Genomic DNA, 20,220 nt, shown 5'->3' on the forward strand with positions numbered 1-20,220 from the left:
CTTACCCACGCTCTTCCAGAATGCTATCAGGATCTCATCTGAACCAGTCACTCTACCCCTACTCATCTTATGCATAGCCCCTACAACCTCCCCCACTCGTATGCATCTACAGCACCCAAAATCTCATTGTCGCTCTGGGTACTCCAACTCCCCTAGCACAATGCTCCTATCTACCTCTTTATTCAAGAGTTTATAGAAGTAAGACTGCCATCTCTACCTAATCTGTGCCCCCTCTAATAAAATTATACCCTCCTCGTTTTTTATCATCTCACTTGGTCCAGATCCCGAGCCTTCCGCTCTTTCACCTTCGCCAACCTGTACAACTTCTTGTCCCCGTTTGTATCCCTAATTTCTTTGTATAAAAGACTAAACGCCGCGGTCTTAGCCGTAGTAACCGCCAACTTCACCTCCTTCCTAGCGTTCTTATACCCCTCCCTATTAGCACTATTCTGCCCCTCGTCTATATTCTCTACTAGCTTTAAATATGTCGCTTTCTTGGCTTTCACTTTTCCCTGAACCTCTTCGTTCCACCACCAGTCTCCTTTATGGCCCCTAGAAAAACCCTTCGAGACTCCTAACACCTCTCTCCTGCCTCTCTAATACAATTTGTTGTCATAGACCACATACAACCCCCATCCCCGTTACTCCCCCAGGCCCTCATAGCTAGCAACTTCTCCCCTAGCTCCTGGGCCTTGTCCTTAGTCAATGCACCCCACCTGACCCTATGTATACCAAACACAACCCTTTTCTTCCTCGTCCACCTGATCTCTAAGTCTATAATCAAAAGCATATGCTGGGTCGTAAAATTCTCACTCGGGATGACCTTGCAATCCATGCATAAACCTCTATCATATTTCCGGAGAGCTAGATAATCATTTGAGTCTTAGCCACCATAGTCCAAAAGATTATCAGGTGCTCCGCCTTCTTCGGGTAACACGAGTTAGCGATCACCAGCTCAAAATCTTTAGCGTATTCCAGCAGCGAAGTACCTCCTCCGTTTCTATCTCTAAAACCAAAGCCACCGTGCACATTGTCATATCCCCCAAGCAACCTCCCAATGTGGCTATTAAAATCACCTCCTATAATAAGTTTCTCGGTGGACGGTATATCCCACACCAACCCATCCAAATTTTCCCAGAAACATCTTTTAACATCCTCGTCCAAACCCACCTAAGGCGCGTAAGCACTAACTACGTTCAAACTATACCCTCCCATGACTATCTTAATGGCCATCAACCTGTCGCTCACCCTCTCAACCTCAACAACTAGCTCCCTTAGATCTTTATCAACTAAAATTCCTACCATGTTCTTCCTTCTTACACTCCCTAATACCACAACATAAACCCATCAGCCTCCCGAGCCCTGTTCCCCACCCATCTAGTCTCCTAGACACAAGTTATGTTAATCTTCCTCTTATGGAGAATCTTTGTGTCACACCTCCTTTTTTACCACCCGAGAGGGGATATAAGGGAGTTTTTTCAATTAAAGTGACATGATTCGAAATAGGATTATTTATTTAATTTCTTCATATTCGACACTTGGGATAGTTTATTTGGTGTCCCAAGTTGCGGGTTTATTTTAAAATCCCAAGTCGAGGAAATTTGACTTTATTTAAAAGTTTGCGAACTAGAAACTCTAAGTAAGGAATTCTATTAACACGTGAGAAGGTGTTAGGCATTCCCAGGTTCTGTGGTTCGAGCACGGTCGCTTAAACTATTAAAATTGGCCTAATTATCTGATTTACTACATGTTTTAAACCTATTGTGCATTTTTATTCCTTTTAACGCTTTTAATTATTTTTAACCGTTTTTAGGATTTATGGAATTATTTCTTGAACAAGTTACGATTGTCGTATACTTGCCGTTTTGGAACACACCGAAAACACGCTACATGAAATGCACCCGCGATTCGCGACATGTTTATTTTTATTAATATTCAAAGTTGTTATGATCGGGCCACATGAAATGCACACCCGAATTTGAAAAATTAAGCATCGTAACTATGTCACGGGAGTCGTACCCATAATCACGATGGTTTATTATTAATCGCGCTTAAAGCAAGCTACGATCAAAATATGTTCTACACTAGTTATAAATGTTCTAAGTATTTTCACACTAGCTTTGGTGTTAATGTGAGTGCCATAGATTATAGGATTCATTTGTGGATGGCACGCCTCGAATTATTTTGGGAAAAAAGATTTTTACTCAACTAAAGCAAACTACGGATGTTCATGATTTCCTAAAACTAATTTGGGATTATTGTGAGACCATGAGTTATGGAAATCAATTGTGGATGAAGTATAAATTTTATTTTCATTGTTATCTTCCTGAACCATAATCCTTGTTGTGACTTATCAAATCTAAAAGCCCAAATCTCATCCAAAAGAAGCCTAACCTTTTCCCACTGATCTAACTTACACAAACCATCAACCATGGGTTGAAAGCATTTCCGTTTCATTTCATTGAAAGGGTTGAAAGCAGCACCTACCATCTTGTCTTTGCAAAGTGCATCTACGACAATGCTTTACACAACAGTGTTAGGTTTGGGATCCCCTTGTTCCATTATCCTCAGCAAACTAAGAGCTGTTTAAGTATGTCCTTTTTTACAAAGACCATTCATGACTGTACCATACATAACTTCATCAAGCTCAAAAATTTTCTCAGTGACAAGCTTTTGAAACAACCACATGGCAACGTTAATCTTATTTTGTTCAAAAAAAAAGCCCCTTGATTGGGCGGAAATAATTTTTTTTTCAAAAATAAAGATTATATGCTTTGAAGAAAAAAAACATGGGTTTAGATAGTCATTCAAACAGACAACTTTTATTTTCCATCAACCAAGCAAGTTCGCAATTTTTTACGCATGAAAAGGAATGGGGACATGCTCTACTGTTATTCTTTCTAATTCTAATAAAGAAAGTCATTTATGCTTTCCTCATTGCTACATCAAGTGAGATAGCAATGAACTTCAAAACAACTCAGTCAAGTGAAGCCCAAAACAGAATTATGTTTTTCATTCATGTTGATTTTAAAGCTACAAGAATGATCTCAAAATTACCTCAAATGCAGAATTTCTCATTGCTACATCAAGTGTAACAATATGAACCACAGTGAACAATCAAACTGTGATGACCCGACCGGTCGTCTTAAGAATTAACACCCTGATCCCCTATTAACTGCTTTTCCCGTATTTATTTCTGCTATTTTTATTTGCCAGGATGTTCGATTTTGCGTTTCGGGGAGTTTTTGGACACTTAGTCCCTTAATGAGATCTTAAGTTTTGGAAATTTGACAGTAGTCGGAACAGTTTGAAGATGACCTCAGAATGGATTCTGATGGTTCTGTTAGCTCCATTGAGTGATTTCGGGCTTAGGGGTGTGATCGGATTGTGGTTTGGAGGTCCGTAGCTATTTTAGGCTTGAAATGCCGAAAGTTCAATATTTGAAGTTTCTAGTTCGATAATGAGATTTTAATCCGAGAATCGAAATGGAATTTCGGAAGTTGGAACAGCTTCGTAGTGTTAAATGTGATGTGTACGCAAAATTACAGGTCATTTGGACGAGGGTTGATAGACTTTTTGATCGAAAGCGTGTTTTGAGAATTTTGGAGTCTTAGGCTTGAATCCATGGTTAATTCGAGGTTTCGGTGTTGTTTTAGGCGTTTTCAGGATTGGTATAAGTTTAGATAGTGGTATATGACTTGTTCATATTTTTGGTTGAAGTCCCGGGGGCCTCGGGATGGTTTCGGAAGGTTGCCGAATGATTTGGGATTTGGTTTGATCAGCTTCAGCTGCTGAACTTCTGTCATAACTGCACCTGCAGATTGGGGACCGCAGGTGCGTGATCACAGAAGCTCTTAAGGAGACGCAGATGCAGCGAAGTGCTTGGAAGCCAGTTTCCGCAGGTGCGGTGGTATGGGCGCACCTGCGAGACCGCAGGTGTGGTAGAAGAAACGCAAATACGGCCCAGTGCCTTAAGTGAATTATCACAGATGCGACGTTATTTCCACAAAAGCGGGACTGCAGGTGTTGTCCCATGACCGCAGAAGCGGATTAGCTGGACAGAAACATATAAATTCTTGCCTTCGCGAATTTGAGCTATTTTCACCTCTTTTCAAACGGGAATAAGCCTTGGGAAGCATTTTCAAGAGACATTTTCAGAGGAATTCAGTGGGGTAAGGTCTTTGGTCCCTAAACTCGTTATTGGGGTGATTTTTATCATTATAAACATGAAAATTTAAGGACAATCAGTGGTAATTTGGGGGTTAGGGCTTGACTAATTAGAGACCTTTGAGTGATGATTTGAGAGACCATTTTAAGGTCCGATTTTGGTACTTTTGGCATGACTGAACTCATGAGAGTGAAGATTCTGGAAATTTAAATTTTACCTAATTCCAAAACGTGGGCCCGAGGGGTATTTTGGTTATTTTACCTAATTTTGCGTATTAGCTTAGAATTTCTTTGCAGAATCAGTTACTTGAAGTGCTATTTACATTATGAAATTTAATCGAATAGATTTGGGCCATTTAGAGTTGAGTACTCGTGGCAAGAGCGTGGTTTCAGATTGATTTGAGCTGGTTCGAGGTAAGTGGCTTGCCTAACCTTGTGTGGGGGATCTTTCCCCTTAGGATTTAGTATATTTTGTAATTGAAATGCCTTGTACGTGAGGTGACGAGTGCGTACTTGAGCTAATTGTTGAAAATCTGATTTTCTTTAAGTAATTTCAATGGTGTTCCTTTTTCTTGTTTTATACTACTTGCAATTTAAGCATGTTGTTAGCTTAGAAAAGGCATGTTTAATTGACTTAATTGCTTATTTGCTTAAATTGTCTTAATTGTATTATGTGAAACATGTTAGGTTAGAATTACCTGTTTACTTGGTACAAAATTGAGCTTACTTGAGTATTCTTTGTGTTGTTGTTGTGTGTTATCATTGTGGGACTACGGGACCACATCCCAGGAGATCCCCTGCACGTATTTATGATTGAGCTGAGGTGTGGGCTACCGAGAGATTATTGGGCACAGACTTGGTTCAGGATGCTTTGGAGAAGGTCAAGGTGATTCAAGATAGACTCCGTACAGCCTAGTCCCGACAGAAGAGTTACGCGGACCGGAAGGTTCGTGACGTTTCCTATATGGTTGGAGAGCGGGTTCTGCTTCGGGTTTCGCCTATGAAGGGCATTATGAGATTTGGGAGGAAGGGGAAGTTGAGTTTGAGGTTTATTAGCACTTTTGAGGTGTTGAGGCGTGTTGGGGAGGTTGCTTGTAAGCTTGTCTTACCTCCCAGCTTGGTAGGAGTTCATCCGGTATTTCATGTTTCGAAGCTCCGGAGGTATCAAGGTGATCCGTCGCACGTGTTGGATTTCAGTTCATTCCAGTTGGACAAGGATTTATCCTATGTTGAGGAGCCAGTAGCAATATTGGAAAGGCAAGTTATAAATCTGAGGTCAAAGAACATTGCATCAGTGAAGGTTTAGTGGCGGGGTCAGCCGGTCGAGGAGGCGACCTGGGAGACCGATCAGGATATGCACAGTTGTTACCCTCATCTTTTCACTACATCAGGTATGTCTCTATGCTCGTTCGAGGATGAAAGAATATTTAAGTGTAGGATGATGTGACGACCCAATCAGTTGTCTTAAGTATTAATGCCCCGATCCCATATTAATTGTTTTCCCCGTATTTATAGCTGCTATTTTGATTTGCCGTGATATTTGGTTTTGAGTTTCTGAGAGTTTTGGAACACTTAGTCCCTTAATGAGAGCTTAAGTTTTGGAAATTTGACCATAGTCAGAACAGTGTGAAGACGGCCTCGGAATGGAATTTTGATGGTTCTGTTAGCTCCATTGAGTGATTTCGGGCTTAGGGGCGTGATCAGATAGTAGTTTGGAGGTCCGTAGCTATTTTAGGCTTGAAATGTCGAAAGTTGAATTTTTGAAGTTTCCGATTCGATAGTGAGATTTTGATCCAAGGATCGGAATGGAATTCCGGAAGTTGGAGTAGCTCCGTAGTATTAAGTGTGACGTGAGTGCAAAATTTCAGGTCATTCGGACGATGGTTGATAGACGTTTTGATAGAAAGCGTATTTTGAGAATTTTGGAGTTCTTAGGCTTGAATCCATGGTTAATTCGAGGTTTCGGTGTTGTTTTAGGTGTTTTAAGGATTGGTATAAGTTTGGATAGTGGTATATGACTTGTTCGTATTTTTGGTTGAGGTTCTGGGGGCCTCGGGATGGTTTCGGGAGGCTGCCGAAAGATTTGGGAGTTGGTTTGACCAGCTTCAGCTGCTAAACTTCTGTCATAACTACACCTGCGAATTGGGGACTGCAGGTGCATGATCGTAGAAGCGCTTGAGGAGACGCAGATGCGGCGAAGTGCTTGGAAGTCAGTTTTCGCAGGTGCGGTGGTATGGGCGCACCTACGAGACCGCAGGTGCGGTAGAAGAAGCACAGATGCGGCCCAGTGCCTTAAGTGAATTATCGCAGATGCGACGTTATTTCCACAAAAGTGAGACCGCATGTGCAGTCTCATGACCGCAGAAGCGGATTAGCTGAGCAGAAACATATAAATTCTTGTCTTCGCAAATTTGAGCTATTTTCACCTCTTTTCAAACGAGAATAAGCCTTGGGGAGCATTTTCAAGAGAGATTTTTAGAGGAATTCATTGGGGTAAGGTCTTTGGTCCCTAAACTCTTTCTTGGGGTTATTTTATCATTATAAACATGAAAATTTAAGAAAAATCAGTGGTAATTTGGGTGTTAGGGCTTGACTAATTAGAGATCTTTGAGTGATGATTTGAGGAACCATTTGAGGTCCGATTTTAGTACTTTTGGTATGACTGAACTCGTGAGAGTGTGATGATTCTGGAAATTTAAATTTTACCTAATTCCGAGACGTAGGCCCGAGGGGAGTTTTGGTATTTTACCTAATTTCGCGTATTAATTAGAATTTCTTTGTAGAATCAGTTACTTGAAGTGTTATTTACATTATGAAATTTAACTGAATAGATTTAGGTCATTTGAAGTCGAGTACTCGTGGCAAGAGCGTAGCTTTGGATTGATTTGAGCTGGTTCGAGGTAAGCGGCTTGCCTAACCTTGTCTGGGGTATCTTTCCCCTTAGGATTTGGTGAATTTGGTAATTGAAATACCTTGTACGTGAGGTGATGAGTGCGTACTTGTGCTAATTGTCAAAAAACCAATTTTTTTAAGTAATTTCAATGGTGTTCCTTTTTCCTATTTTATACTACTTGCAATTTAAGCCTATTGTTAGCTTAGTTAAAGCATGTTTAATTGACTTAATTGCTTATTCGCTTAAACTGCCTTAATTGTATTATGTGAAGCATGTTAGGTTAGAATTACCTATATACTTGGTACGAAATTGAGCTTACTTGAGTATTCTTTGTATTGCTGCTGTGTGTTATCATTTTGGGACTACGAGACGGCATCCCGGGAGATCTCCTGCACGTATTTATGATTGAACTGAGGTGCGGGATACTGAGAGATCCTCGGTTTGTATCCTTATGAAAAATGGTATCTCCTTGTGATTGTTTTTGCCTCTGTTTCAGTTATTGAGTTCCTTATATTCCGGTATTAAATTCTTATTGTTAGCTTTCAACTGTATTGCTTATCTTATTGTGTCATACCTTATATTTTTATTATATCTCAGTAGGGCCCTGACTTTCCTCGTCGCTACCCGACCGAGGTTAGGCTTGACACTTACTGAGTACCGTTGTGGTGTACTCATGCCCTTTCTGCGCATGTTTTTCATGTGCAGATCCAGCTATTTCGACCTAGTCCTATCACCCTTGAGGCGAGGCGACTTCTCCAGAGACTTCAAGGTATATCTGCCGCGTCCGCAGACCGAGGAGTCCCTTTTCATTCTATCTTGTAGTGATAGCCCTTCTATCTTTTCTGTTGATGTAGACATTTCAGAGTTTGAGCATTTTTATTATATTCGTAGCTTATGATTCATGGGTTTCTGGATTTTGGGAAAATGTATTAGTTTTTGAGAGTTAATATTGTGTAAGCCGAGCGACACTTTTAAACGCTTTTTTATTACTCTATTTCTACTTTAAATTATTTCCTTCTGCAAATTGGTTTATATTCCGCATTTTTGGCTTAACTAATCGTAAAGACTAGGTGTCGTCACGATGGTTCACGGCAGGCAAACCGAGGTCGTGACACAAACATAGCAAGAATTGTACACCAACATCAGCAACACGACAAGAGCATTTGTACGCCGACCTCGACGACCTTGACGGACTGAAAGTTTCAGGTGATTTTAGGACGGTTTGGGGCTGGTTTGGAACTGATTTTCGGGGTTGTTGTTGTCATTGTTAATTGCTGTGTCTAGCAGCAGTTTTTTGCAAAAACAAAGGGCCATTTTAATGGCATTTTTAGGCAGAAAACAGGGGTTCAGGGGTGTGCTTTTGGATTGTATTAGAGCTGTTTTGTGGAGGTTTTCAGCTTGTTTTTTGGGCTATTTCTTGCTGCTTTTTGAACTGATTTTCGCTGAGCTTTAATGAACTCATTTGGGTCAAGCAGGTATTGGGCTGGCAGGTAAGCGAGTAAGGAAATATAATTGGGCTGCCTAAATTTAATTTGGGTGGCCCAAAATAGAGACCCAAGCCAATTTTCTTCCTTTTTTCTTTCTTTGATTTTAAAAATCCTAACTTAATAAATTAAAATCCTAAAATATGTCCTAAATAAATCTAATTTATGAAATAAACTTAATTAACTATTTCTAATATTTGAACAACTAATCAATTTTAAAACTAATGAAATAAAATTACTAATTTAAAGCTAAGGCTAAAATGTAACATGATCAAAAAAAATTATGATTTTCTATTTAATAAATGTAATTAATTTATGAAATCAAAATTCTAAATGCAGTTAAACCTAAGATGACATGAAATTAAAATGTGACAATTTTTATGGTTTTTTTCTCTATGATTATTAAAATATTAAACATGCATGAAATGCAACTAAATAAAGAAAAGCTCTTAAAATCCATTAAAATTATTCTTGGTCTATTTTTAGGAGTTATTTTCGTGCGGGGAAAAATTAGGTGCTCACACTTTGCTAACTCTATAGACTTCCTCATTAGAGTCCCTATGTTCCATGACCCCAATCTCAACCTAGAAGGTGCCTTACCTCCCCCCCCCCTGAGGACATACTCTCACTCTATCATAGCTCGGTGCGACCACTAGACCAACACAAAGCTACAAAAAGAATAGACTAAACATAAACCTACTGGTACACAAAGTGCTAATAAGGGATACATATGAGCAGAGATAAACTATGTATTAGCTATAACAATAAATAATAGACAGAGACAGATATAAGCAGACAAGTCTAACTAAATATAATTTAAAACAGGATACTGTAGATGTCAAAGATACAGGCAAGCAAAAAAGAAAAAAATATTGATACCACGAATACCAGAGATAGAACGAAAGAACTTGGAGCAAGTTTTCCTGAAGTGTGTCGGATCTTCTCAAGATCACTGACAGTCATGTTGCATCCAGCCGGAAAGTTGTTCGGAAGTCACCGGAATTAATGAAACTTGCCGGGAATCTGTACACATGCCAGTAAATAATCCGTCCTTACTGGAAAAATATTGCACCCGTCCAAAGAAATAGAACGCACCCCCCCCCCACACACACACACAAAAGGGGGAGAGAGAAAGGGAAAGAGAGAGAGGAAGGAGAAGATGAAGCAAGACAAGATGAGTCACCGGAAAATGCAAAACAAGAAGAGTCGCCGGAAATCAAGGGTCGCCAGACTTGCAGCAACTCGCCTGGAACACGCACGTCCTGATTGGCCGTCGCATCCACCTGAACAGAGAAAGATGGGGAGAATAAAACAACTCCAGCAGCGAGAAGGGCCAGAAGATACCGGAAAAAAAGAGAAAGAAAAAAAAAAGGAGAGAGAAAGAGAAAAAGGGAGAGAGAGAGGAAAGAAAGAGAGAAGTGAACTTACCTATAACAGCACCTACGGCAGCGACGGCGAAGCAGCACATGCAGGAGTGTAGCTACTAGGGGTTACCATTGGGGGGGGAGGATTAGAACGTTGGGCAGTAAACGTTAGAAGGGAAGGATAGAGAAAAGTCAACTTCGAACTAACCAATATACATAGATTATACATTGATTATATATAATTATACATACTAGTCTTAGGATATGCGCATTGCGCGTGTACTCTATCTCAATGATTAAATAATTTAAAAAAAAATCTGATAAATATTGTATTAAGAATTATATGTGAGTTATGACATAACCATGGAAGAATTACAATATCATTAAAAATGCAAATAACTAAGAATAATCCTAAAATATTTTGAAAATAATCAAGTCATAATTTTGAGTAGATAATTATTAAATATCACATAAATAATATTACAAAAGTATCACACAAATAATATTACTAAACAATAGTTTTGAATTATAAAATCTGTAAAAACAATATATATATATATATATATATATATATATATATATATATATATATAAATGTTGATCCAGTTATTCAAACTCAATAAAAAAATATATAAATGTTGATCCAGTTATTCTAACTCAATTAAAAAAATTATTCCATAAAAGATTTAAGATGCCTTATTATGATTTCTAAGGACTTCTGTGAGAATATCTTATGAATATTATTGTTATTTTCGTGACCTAATATTAAAACCAAACAAGTAATACAAAAATATTTTATCACGATTCCTCGAAGATTTGTAATAACACAAATTAAAAAGTTAAATCTTTAGATTCTATATAAATTAAGTTTTGTCCCGGTAATAATATGTGTCTCACTTTTAAGTTCTCTTTCATGGTTAAATTATAAACAAATAATTTATCTAAACCTTTGTTTAGTACCTGCGTTCTTTTTTCTCCTCTTGCTTTCGACGTGACAGAAAAAGGAGAAATAATATTTTACAATACATAAAACAATAAATATAGACAAATTACACAAAAATATTATCACAATTCTTCAACCAATATAATTGTAAAAATTAAATAGTTTATATTTTACGATATGTGAATGAAAAGGTGGCATAAAAAAATTGATAAGTTCATGTAAAGTCTAAAAATAAGTAATTTAGTTAATATTTAACAACAAATATTTTGAGCTATCATTAATTAGAATAAATGCAAGAATAAGAAGATTAATCATTAATAATCTAGGATTATGTCACGACCCAGATTTTTCACCCTCGGGAGTCGTGATGGCGCATACTAATGAGAGCTAGGCGAGCCAACCCTTAACTATCTAATTCCTTACCAAATTACTTCTTTTTAACAATTACGAGCAACAACATAAAAATAACAGAACTTTAAATAATTAAGCGGAAAATAACCATGAAATGTCAGAAGGCTACGTCTATTACAACTTTTAAAACCTCAAATACCCTAAAACCTGGTGTCACAGTGTTACAGACTATCTAAGAGTTTCTACATACAAGGTCTAAAGAAATAACAATACACTGTTTCTAAAGTATGAAAAATGAAACAGGAAATAGAGATAGAGGGAGACGCCAGGGCCCGCGAACTTCTGTAGGTCTACCTTGGGTCTCCGGATGGACTGAAGGAAGCCCTCCAACTACTGTCCGAAAGTTGCTCCGAGATCTGCACACAATGCAGAGTGTAGAATCAGCACAATTGACCCCATATGCTGACAAGTGTCTGGCCTAACCCCAACGAGGTAGTGACGAGGCTAGGACCAGACTCCAGATAAACTTGTGCAGTTATATAACATATGGCGGAAAAGTAACAAGTAATAAGCAATTAAAGCTGGGGAAGGGGAACATGCTTTGGGGGTAGCTGACAAAACAAAATAACAAGAAATAACAAGGAAGCTAACAATATAACTTATAACACAGATAAAGAAAAGTAAGGACAACTTTCACTTTCAGTTTCCATCTTGTTGCAGGCGTGCAACCCGATCCCATTTCTCATATCTAGTGGTAGGCGTACCACCCACTCCCATTACATAATATCTTGTGGTAGACATACCACCCGCTCCCATTTCATAATATCTTGTGGTAGGCGTACCACCCGCTCCTATTTCATATCTTGTGGTAGTCATACCACATGTTCCCATTTCATAATATCTTGTGGTAGGCGTACTGCCCTCTCCCATTTCATAATATCTTGTAATTTCAAGGAATCCCGGCAAGGGAAAATAATCAATATAATGACTTCCCGGTAAGGGAACACAACAATGTAATAATTTCCCGGCAAAGGAACAACAATATTGAAATAGTCATCCCGGCAAGGGAGAATCAGCTATAACCAATCTCAACTTAGCTTGTGCTCTGTTCAATTATTGAAAATGCTCAATCATAGAATATCATTAAGTAAAGCACTCAAGTGTCATTTAAGAACACAATAACTTTCAATTTAAGACTCACGGTCATGCTTGACACCAACATATATATACTCTCCACAATGCCTATACGTCGTACTTAACAAGAAGCAAGTAGCAAATATGACTCAACTCCTAATCCCTCAAGATAATGTTAGACCAAACATTTACCTCGATGCAATGAACACAATTCAAGCCTCAATTATAGCTTTACACCTTGATTCCACCACCAATCCACTCGAATCTAGTCACAAGATACTTAATTACATCAATAAGTGCTAAATGAATCAACCCCCAATGCATGAAAATGAGTTTTTCAAAGTTTTACTCAAAAGTCAAAAATCACCCCCGGACCCACGTGCTCGAAACCCGAGGTTTGGACCAAAACCCGATTACCCATTCCCCCACGAATCCAAATATATAATTTGTTTTGAAATCGGACCTCAAACTGAGGTCCAAATCCCCAATTTTAGAAAAAACCTAGGTTCTACCCAAAACACCCAATTTCCCCCATGAAAATCTTTGATTTGACGTTGAAATCATGTTAAAAGATGTTAAGGAGTGAAGGAAATAAGTTAGAAATCACTTACCAACGTTTTGGAGAAAAAAGGTTGTTTGAAAAATTACCTCTTATGTTTTTGGGGTTTTGAAAAGTGGAAAATAACTGAAATTCCTGTTTATTTATACCCCTCTCAGACCCCCTGTGCGGAACGCATCAAATGGACCGCGGCCGCACAGGCCTCCCTGAAGACCTGCAGTTCAGCACCCTGTGCGGACCGCACAAGGCTGACTGCGGGCGCATAGCCTCCACCGCGGACCACACAAAGGTGACTGCGGCCGCGCTGGCCCCTCCGCGGTCGCACCGATTTTTCGCGGACCGTACTAGAGGGTTCAGAGGCCTGCAACTTCCTGAAGCTACAAAATCTGACTTTCTAAGCCTAAGGCATCCGGAACCTGCTCGAAACTCAATCGAGCCCTCAAAACTCCAACCCAAGTATACACACAACCTCAAAAGCTTCCTACGGACATATTCGTGTAATCAAATTACCAAAATAACATCACGAGCATCGAATTAAACCTCGAGATCAATGAAATTTCTCAAAACTCTTTTAAACATCAAAATTTTCAATTAAGGTCCGGATCGCGTCAAACGACATCCGTTTTTAACCAAATTTCACAGGAATGACTCGAGTCATATATAAGACCTGTACCGGGCATCGGAACCAAAATACGAGCCTGATACCATTGCTTTCTAATTAGTTTTCATTTCAAATTTTCTTAAACAATTTTTGAAAACAATTTCACTTAAAAATTCATCTCTCAAGCTTGGGACCTCAGAATTCGATTCCGGGCATACGGCGAAGTCCCATATTTTCCTACGGACCCTCCGGGACCGTCAAATCACAGGTCCGTGTCCGTTTACCCAAAAGGTTGACCGAAGTCAAATTAGCTCATTTTAAAGTCAAGACTTAACATTTTTTACAGAATTTCATATTTAAGCTTTTCGGCAATGCGCACGCAAATCGAGGATACTTTAAATGAGGTTTCCAAGGCCTCAGAGACACAAAAATCGATTGAAAGCAAGTGATGACCCTTTGGGTCGTCACATTCTCCACCTGAGTCGGGGAAAATATGAGGATAACGGCAACGCATATTGGACTCGAACTCCCAGGTCGATGCCTCAAGAGGCTAACTTCTCCACTGAACACGAATAGAAGGAACACTCTTCGACCTCAACCGTCGAACTTGCCGGTCTAGAATAGCTTCCGGCTTTTCCTCATAAGACAAGTCATTGTCCAACTGGACAGTGCTGAAATATAACACGTGGGATAGTTCGTCGTGATATTTTCGAAGCATGGACACATGAAACACTGGATGCACAGCTGATAAGCTCGGCGGCAACGCAAGTCTATAAGCCACCTCTCCCACTCGATCAAAAATCTCAAACGGGCCAATAAACCTAAGGCTAAGCTTGATATTCTTCCCAAATCTCACCATGCCCTTTATAGGCGACACTCGGAGCAATACCCGCTCACCAACCATAAAAGTCACATCTCGAACCTTGTGATCTGCATAACTCTTCTGCCTAGATTGAACTGTACGAAGCCTATACTGAATGATACTAACCTTGCCCAAGGCCTCCTGAACCAGATCCATACCCAACAACCGAGCCTCTCCCGGCTCAAACCACCCAACCGGAGATCGACATCGCCTACCATACAAAGCCTCATAAGGAGCCATCTGGATACTCGACCGGTAGCTGTTGTTGTAGGCAAACTCTGCTAAAGGCAAGAACTGATTCCACGAGCCTCCAAAGTCAATAACATAAGTCGGAGCATATCCTCCAATATCTGAATAGTCCGCTCAGATTGCCCGTCTATCTAGGGATGAAATGTTGTACTTAACTCAACCTGGGTGCCCAACTCTCGTTGAACTGCTTTCCAAAAGCATGAGGTAAACTGCGTACCTCAGTCCGAAATGATAGATACTGGCACACCATGAAGACGAACAATCTCTTGGATATAAATCTTAGCTAACCTTTCGGATGAATAGGAGACTGCCATAGGAATGAAATGCGCTGACTTGGTCAGCCTATCAATAATGACCCAAACTGCGTCAAACTTCTTCCGAGTCTGTGGGAGTCCAACAACGAAGTCCATAGTAATCAGCTCCCACTTCCACTCGGGAAGCTCAATCCTCTGAAATAAACCATCAGACATTTGATGCTCGTACTTGACCTGCTGACAATTTAAACATCGAGCCACATATGCAACGATATCCTTCTTCATTCTATGCCACAAGTAATGTTACCGAAAATCCTGATACATCTTCGCGGTGCCCGGATGAATAGAGTACCGGGAGCTATGGGCATCCTCTAATATCAACTCTCGAAGCCCATTCACATTAGGCACACAAACTCGACCCTGCAATCTCAAAACTCCATCATCACCTAAGGTAACCTGCTTAGCACCCCCACGCTGCACCATGTCTCTAAGGACACATAAATGGGGATTATCAAACTGCCGATCACGATACGCTCCAATAATGAAGAACGAGCGACCGTGCAAGCTAATACTCGGCTAGGCTCAGAGATATCCAATCTCACAAATCGATTGGCCAAAGCCTGAACATCCAATGCAAGCAGCCTTTCACCGACCGGAATATAAGCAAGACTGCCATGCTGGCTGACTTTCTACTCAGAGCTTCGGCCAACACATTGGCCTTTCCCGGGTGATATAAGATGGTGATGTCATAATCCTTCAACAACTCCAACCACCTTCTTTGCCTCAAATTCAACTCCTTTTGCTTGAACAAATACTGAAGACTCTTATGATATGTGAACACCTCACACTCCACGCCATACAGATAGTGCCTCCAAATCTTCAATGTGTGAACAATGGATGCCAACTCTAAATCATAAACCGGATAGTTCTTCTCGTGGATCTTCAACTACCTTGAAGCGTAGGTAATGACCTCGTCATCCTGCATCAACACTGTGCCAAGCCCAATACGGGAAGCATCATAATAAATTGTGTAAGGCCCTAAACCTGTGGGCAAAACTAACACTGGTGTCGTAGTTAGAGCTGTCTTGAGCTTCTGAAAGCTCGCCTCACACTCGTCTGACCATTTGAACTGGGCACCCGTCTGGGTCAACCTGGTCATCGGGGCTGAAATAGTTGAGAACCCTTCCACGAACCGATGGTAGTAACCTGCCAATCCCAAGAAACTCCGAATCTCTGAAGCTGATGCTGGTCTAGGCCAGTTCTTGACTGCCTCAATCTTCTTGGGATCAACCTGAATACCATCTGCTAATACGACATGACCCAGGAATGTAACTGAACTCAATCAGAAGTCATACTTCGAGAACTTAGCATATAACTGACTATCCTTCAGAGTTTGAAAAACCATTCTGAGATGCTGCTCGTGCTCCTCCTGGCTATGGGAATATATCAAGATATCATTAATGAAGACTATCACGAACGAGTCCAAATAAGGACTGAACACTAGGTTCATCAAATCCATAAAAGTTGTTGGGGAATTTGTCAACCCAAATGACATAACCAAGAACTCATAATGCCCGTACCGAGTGAGGAAAGCTGTCTTAGGGACATCGGATGCCCTAATCCTCAACTGATGGTAGCCAGATCTCAAGTCAATATTTGAAAATACCTTGGCCTTGAAGTTGATCGAACAAATCATCAATCCTCGGCGGTGGATACTTATTCTTGATGGTGACCTTGTTCAACTGCCGGTAATTAATGCACATTCTCATCGAACCATCCTTTTTCTTAACGAACAAAACCGACGCACCCCAAGGCGAAACACTGGGTCTAATGAAACCTTTCTCAAGCAAGTCTTGCAACTGTTCCTTCAACTCTTTCAACTCCGGCGGGGCCATGCGATACGGCGGGATAGATATGGGCTGAGTGACCGAAGCCAAATTAATGCAAATGTCAATATCCTTGTCGGGTGGCATCCCTGGCAGGTCTGAATGGAAAACCTCAGGAAACTCACGAACCACGGGCAGAGAATCAATAGAGGGAACCTCCGCACTAAAATCACGAACATAAGCTAAATAGGCCAAGCACCCCTTCTCGACCATATGTCGAGCCTTCTCATAAGAAATAACGCTACAGGTAGAATGACCAAGAGTTCCTCTCCACTCTAAACGAGGCATACCCGGTAAAGCTAAGGTCACATTCTTGGCATGACAATCCAAGATAGCATGGTAAGGTGATAACCAGTCTATCCCCAATATAACATCGAAGTCCATCATATCTAGAAACAACAAATCCACACGGGACTCAAGACCCCCAATCACAACTACACAAGAGTGATGGACTCGATCTACCATAATAGAATCACCTACCGGTGTAGAGACATAAACAGGAACACTCAACAAATCACTAGGCATGATTAGATACGGTGCAAAATAAGAGGACACATACGAGTATGTAGACCCTGGATCAAATAACACTGAAGTATCTCTATTACAAACCTAAACCGTACCTATAATAACTGCATCTGAAGCCCCAGCCTCGGGCCTGGCTGGGAGAGCATAACATCGGGGTTGGGCCCCACTACCCTGAACTACCTCTCTAGGACGGCTTGTAGCTGGCTGGCCTCCACCTCTGGCGGCCTGAACTCCACTTCTAGGACCTATACCTCTACCTCTAGCACCTCTAGCTCGCTGGGCGGGCAGGCTGTGGAACATCTGGTGCCTGAACCATAGCACGGGAACCCTGACGCGGAGAACTGCTCAAAGCTCGAGGGCAATACCTAACAATGTGCCTCGTGTCACCACAAGTAAAACAAGCCCTAGGCTGCTGGGGCTGACGACCCTGAAAACTCTAAAGCGGTGGTGCACAGATAGGTGTTGGTAGTGCAATAAAGGACTGCTGATCAGAATACTGCATCGGAGGACCACAGCCACCTGAAGCACCGAGAGAAACATAAAGAGCTGACTAAAAGGACCTCGGAGGATGGCCTCAATCATATGAATCTCTTCCACCAAATGAGGTACCACTGAATCTGCCTAAATTGTGGGACTCTTATCCGACCCATGACCCCCTCCCTGCGACAGAACCATCTCAACTCTGCGAGCCACATTGGCCGCCTCCTGAAAAGTGATCTCACTCTCGGCCTCCTTGGCCATCTGAAGACGAATCGACTGAATAATAACATTGATAAACCTCCTCATCCTCTCTCTCTCAGTAGAAAGTATGACAAGAGCATGGCGAGCTAAGTCAATGAACCTGGTGTCATACTGGGTGACCGTCATGGAACCCTACTGGAGGCACTCAAACTACCTCCGATAGGCCTCTCTCTGAGTAACAAGGAGAAACTTCTCCAAAAACAATACTGTAAACTGCTCCCAAGTCAAAGATGGCGACCCGGTTGGCCTAGCTAAGCAATAATCCCTCCACCAAGTCTTGGCGGATCCAGATAAGCGAAATGTAGCAAAATCGACCCCATTGGACTCAACACTGCCCATCTTCTTAAGAACCTCGTGGCAGCTATATAGGAAATCTTGGGGATCCTCAAAAGAAGCACCGCTGAAAGTAGTAGTGAAGAGCTTGGTAAACCTATCGAGCCTCCACAAAGCATCGGCATACATCGCTGGTTTGAGCTGTGACACTCGGTTGGACTGCTCCAACTGGCTGAACCACTGGAGTCTGAATCTGGGGAGCTACCTGCTCCGGAGTGCGTGTAGTAGGAGTCTGAGCCCCTCCTCCAGCCTGAGAGACGGCTAGTGCTACAGGAAGCAAGCCTGCCCGGGTGACACTCTCCATGAGGCCCACTAATCAGATCAGAGCATCCTGAAGAACTAGGGTAGCAATAAACCCCTTTGGGACCAGAGCTGGGCCCACCGGAACTGCTGGAGCCGGAACCTCTTCATCAAAATCAACCTAAGGCTCCGTCACTGGGGTTGCTGCTCGGGGCTGGGATCTGCCCCTACCTCGGCCTCGGCCTCGCCCTCTGCCCTTCGTGGGAGCTGCTACTGGGGGCTCGGGCTGTTGAGCGGTAGATGAGGAAGCGTGTGTTCTCATTCATGGTTAAATTATAAACAAATAATTTATCTAAACCTTTGTTTAGTACCTGCGTTCTTTTTTCTCCTCTTGCTTTCGACGTGATAGAAAAAGAAGAAATAATATTTTACAATACATAAAACAATAATATAGACAAATTACACAAAAACATTATCACAATTCTTCAACCAAAATAAATGTAAAATTTAAAAAATTTATATTTTACAATATGTGAATGAAGAGGTGGCATAAAACAAATTGATAAGCGCATGTAAAGTCTAAAAATAAGTAATTTAGTTAATATTTAACAACAAATATTTTGAGCTATCATTAATTAGAATAAATGCAAGAATAAGAAGATTAAACATTAATAATCTAGGATTATGTCACGACTCGGATTTCCCACCCTCGGGAGTCGTGATGGCGCCTACTAATGAGAGCTAGGCAAGCCAACCCTTAACTATCTAATTCCTTACCAAATTACTTCCTTTTAACAATTACGAGCAATAACATAAAAACATCAGAACTTTAAATAATTAAGCGGAAGATAACCATGAAATGTCTGAAGGCTAAGTCTATTACAACTTTTAAAACCTCAAATACCCCAAAACCTAGTATCACAGACTGTTTAAGAGTTTCTACATACAAGGTCTGAAGAAATAACAGTACATTGTTTCTGAAGTATGAAAAATGAAACAGGAAATAGAGATAGAGGGAGACGCCAGGGTCTGCGAACGTCTGCACGTCTACCTTGGGTCTCCGGATGGACTGAAGGAAACCCTCCAACACAGATAAAGAAAAGTAAGGACAACTTTCACTTTCAGTTTCCTTCTTGTTGCAGGCGTGCAACCCGATCCCATTTCTCATATCTCGTGGTAGGCGTACCACCCGCTCCCATTTCATAATATCTTGTGGTAAGCGTACCACCCGCTCCCATTTCATAATATCTTGTTGTAGGCATACCACCCGCTCCCCTTCATAATATCTTGTGATAGGCGTACCACTTACTCCCATTTATGGTAGGTGTACCACCCGCTCCCATTTCATAATATCTTGTATTTTCAAGGAATCCCGACAAGGGAAAATAAATAATATAATGACTTCCCGGCAAGGGAACACAACAATGTAATAATTTTCCTGGCAAGGGAACAACAATATTGAAATAGTCATCCCTGCAAGAGAGAATCAGCTATAAACAATTTCAACTTAGATTGTGCTTAGTTCAATTATTGAAAATGCTCAATCATAGAAGACAATTAAGTAAAGCACCCAAGTGTCATTTAAGAACACAACAACTTTCAATTTAAGACTCACGGTCACGCTTGACACTAAC

At 40.9% G+C, this 20,220-nt stretch overlaps 2 protein-coding genes across 2 annotated transcripts; one reads left to right on the plus strand and one right to left on the minus strand.

The window, feature by feature from the left end:
• Positions 1 to 263: 263 nt before the first annotated feature.
• On the minus strand, positions 264 to 2,688 carry LOC138887050 (uncharacterized). Its single transcript, XM_070168762.1, has 4 exons — positions 2,607 to 2,688; positions 2,395 to 2,510; positions 952 to 1,170; positions 264 to 596 (listed from the first exon to the last, which is right to left on the minus strand). The coding sequence occupies exons 1-4, from the start codon at positions 2,686 to 2,688 to the stop codon at positions 264 to 266; spliced, it is 750 nt and encodes a 249-aa protein (XP_070024863.1).
• A 2,443-nt stretch (positions 2,689 to 5,131) lies between these two features.
• On the plus strand, positions 5,132 to 5,473 carry LOC138887051 (uncharacterized). The gene has a single exon (XM_070168763.1). The coding sequence runs from the start codon at positions 5,132 to 5,134 to the stop codon at positions 5,471 to 5,473; it is 342 nt and encodes a 113-aa protein (XP_070024864.1).
• Positions 5,474 to 20,220: the final 14,747 nt, after the last annotated feature.

The sequence above is a fragment of the Nicotiana sylvestris genome, chromosome 3, assembly GCF_000393655.2.
Source record: "Nicotiana sylvestris chromosome 3, ASM39365v2, whole genome shotgun sequence".
Lineage (NCBI taxonomy): Eukaryota > Viridiplantae > Streptophyta > Magnoliopsida > Solanales > Solanaceae > Nicotiana > Nicotiana sylvestris.

Bases quoted from the DNA above. Each gene is read 5' to 3' on its own strand.
- LOC138887050 (XM_070168762.1), bottom strand. From the start codon at position 2,688: ATGTGGTTGTTTCAAAAGCTTGTCACTGAGAAAATTTTTGAGCTTGAT. The intron at 2,511-2,606 runs GTAAAAAAGGAC...GCATTGTCGTAG, and splicing joins TACAGTCATGAATGGTCTTT to ATGCACTTTGCAAAGACAAG. The intron at 597-951 runs GTGATCGCTAAC...AAATTGTATTAG, and splicing joins ACGCTAAAGATTTTGAGCTG to AGAGGCAGGAGAGAGGTGTT.
- LOC138887051 (XM_070168763.1), top strand. From the start codon at position 5,132: ATGGTTGGAGAGCGGGTTCTGCTTCGGGTTTCGCCTATGAAGGGCATT.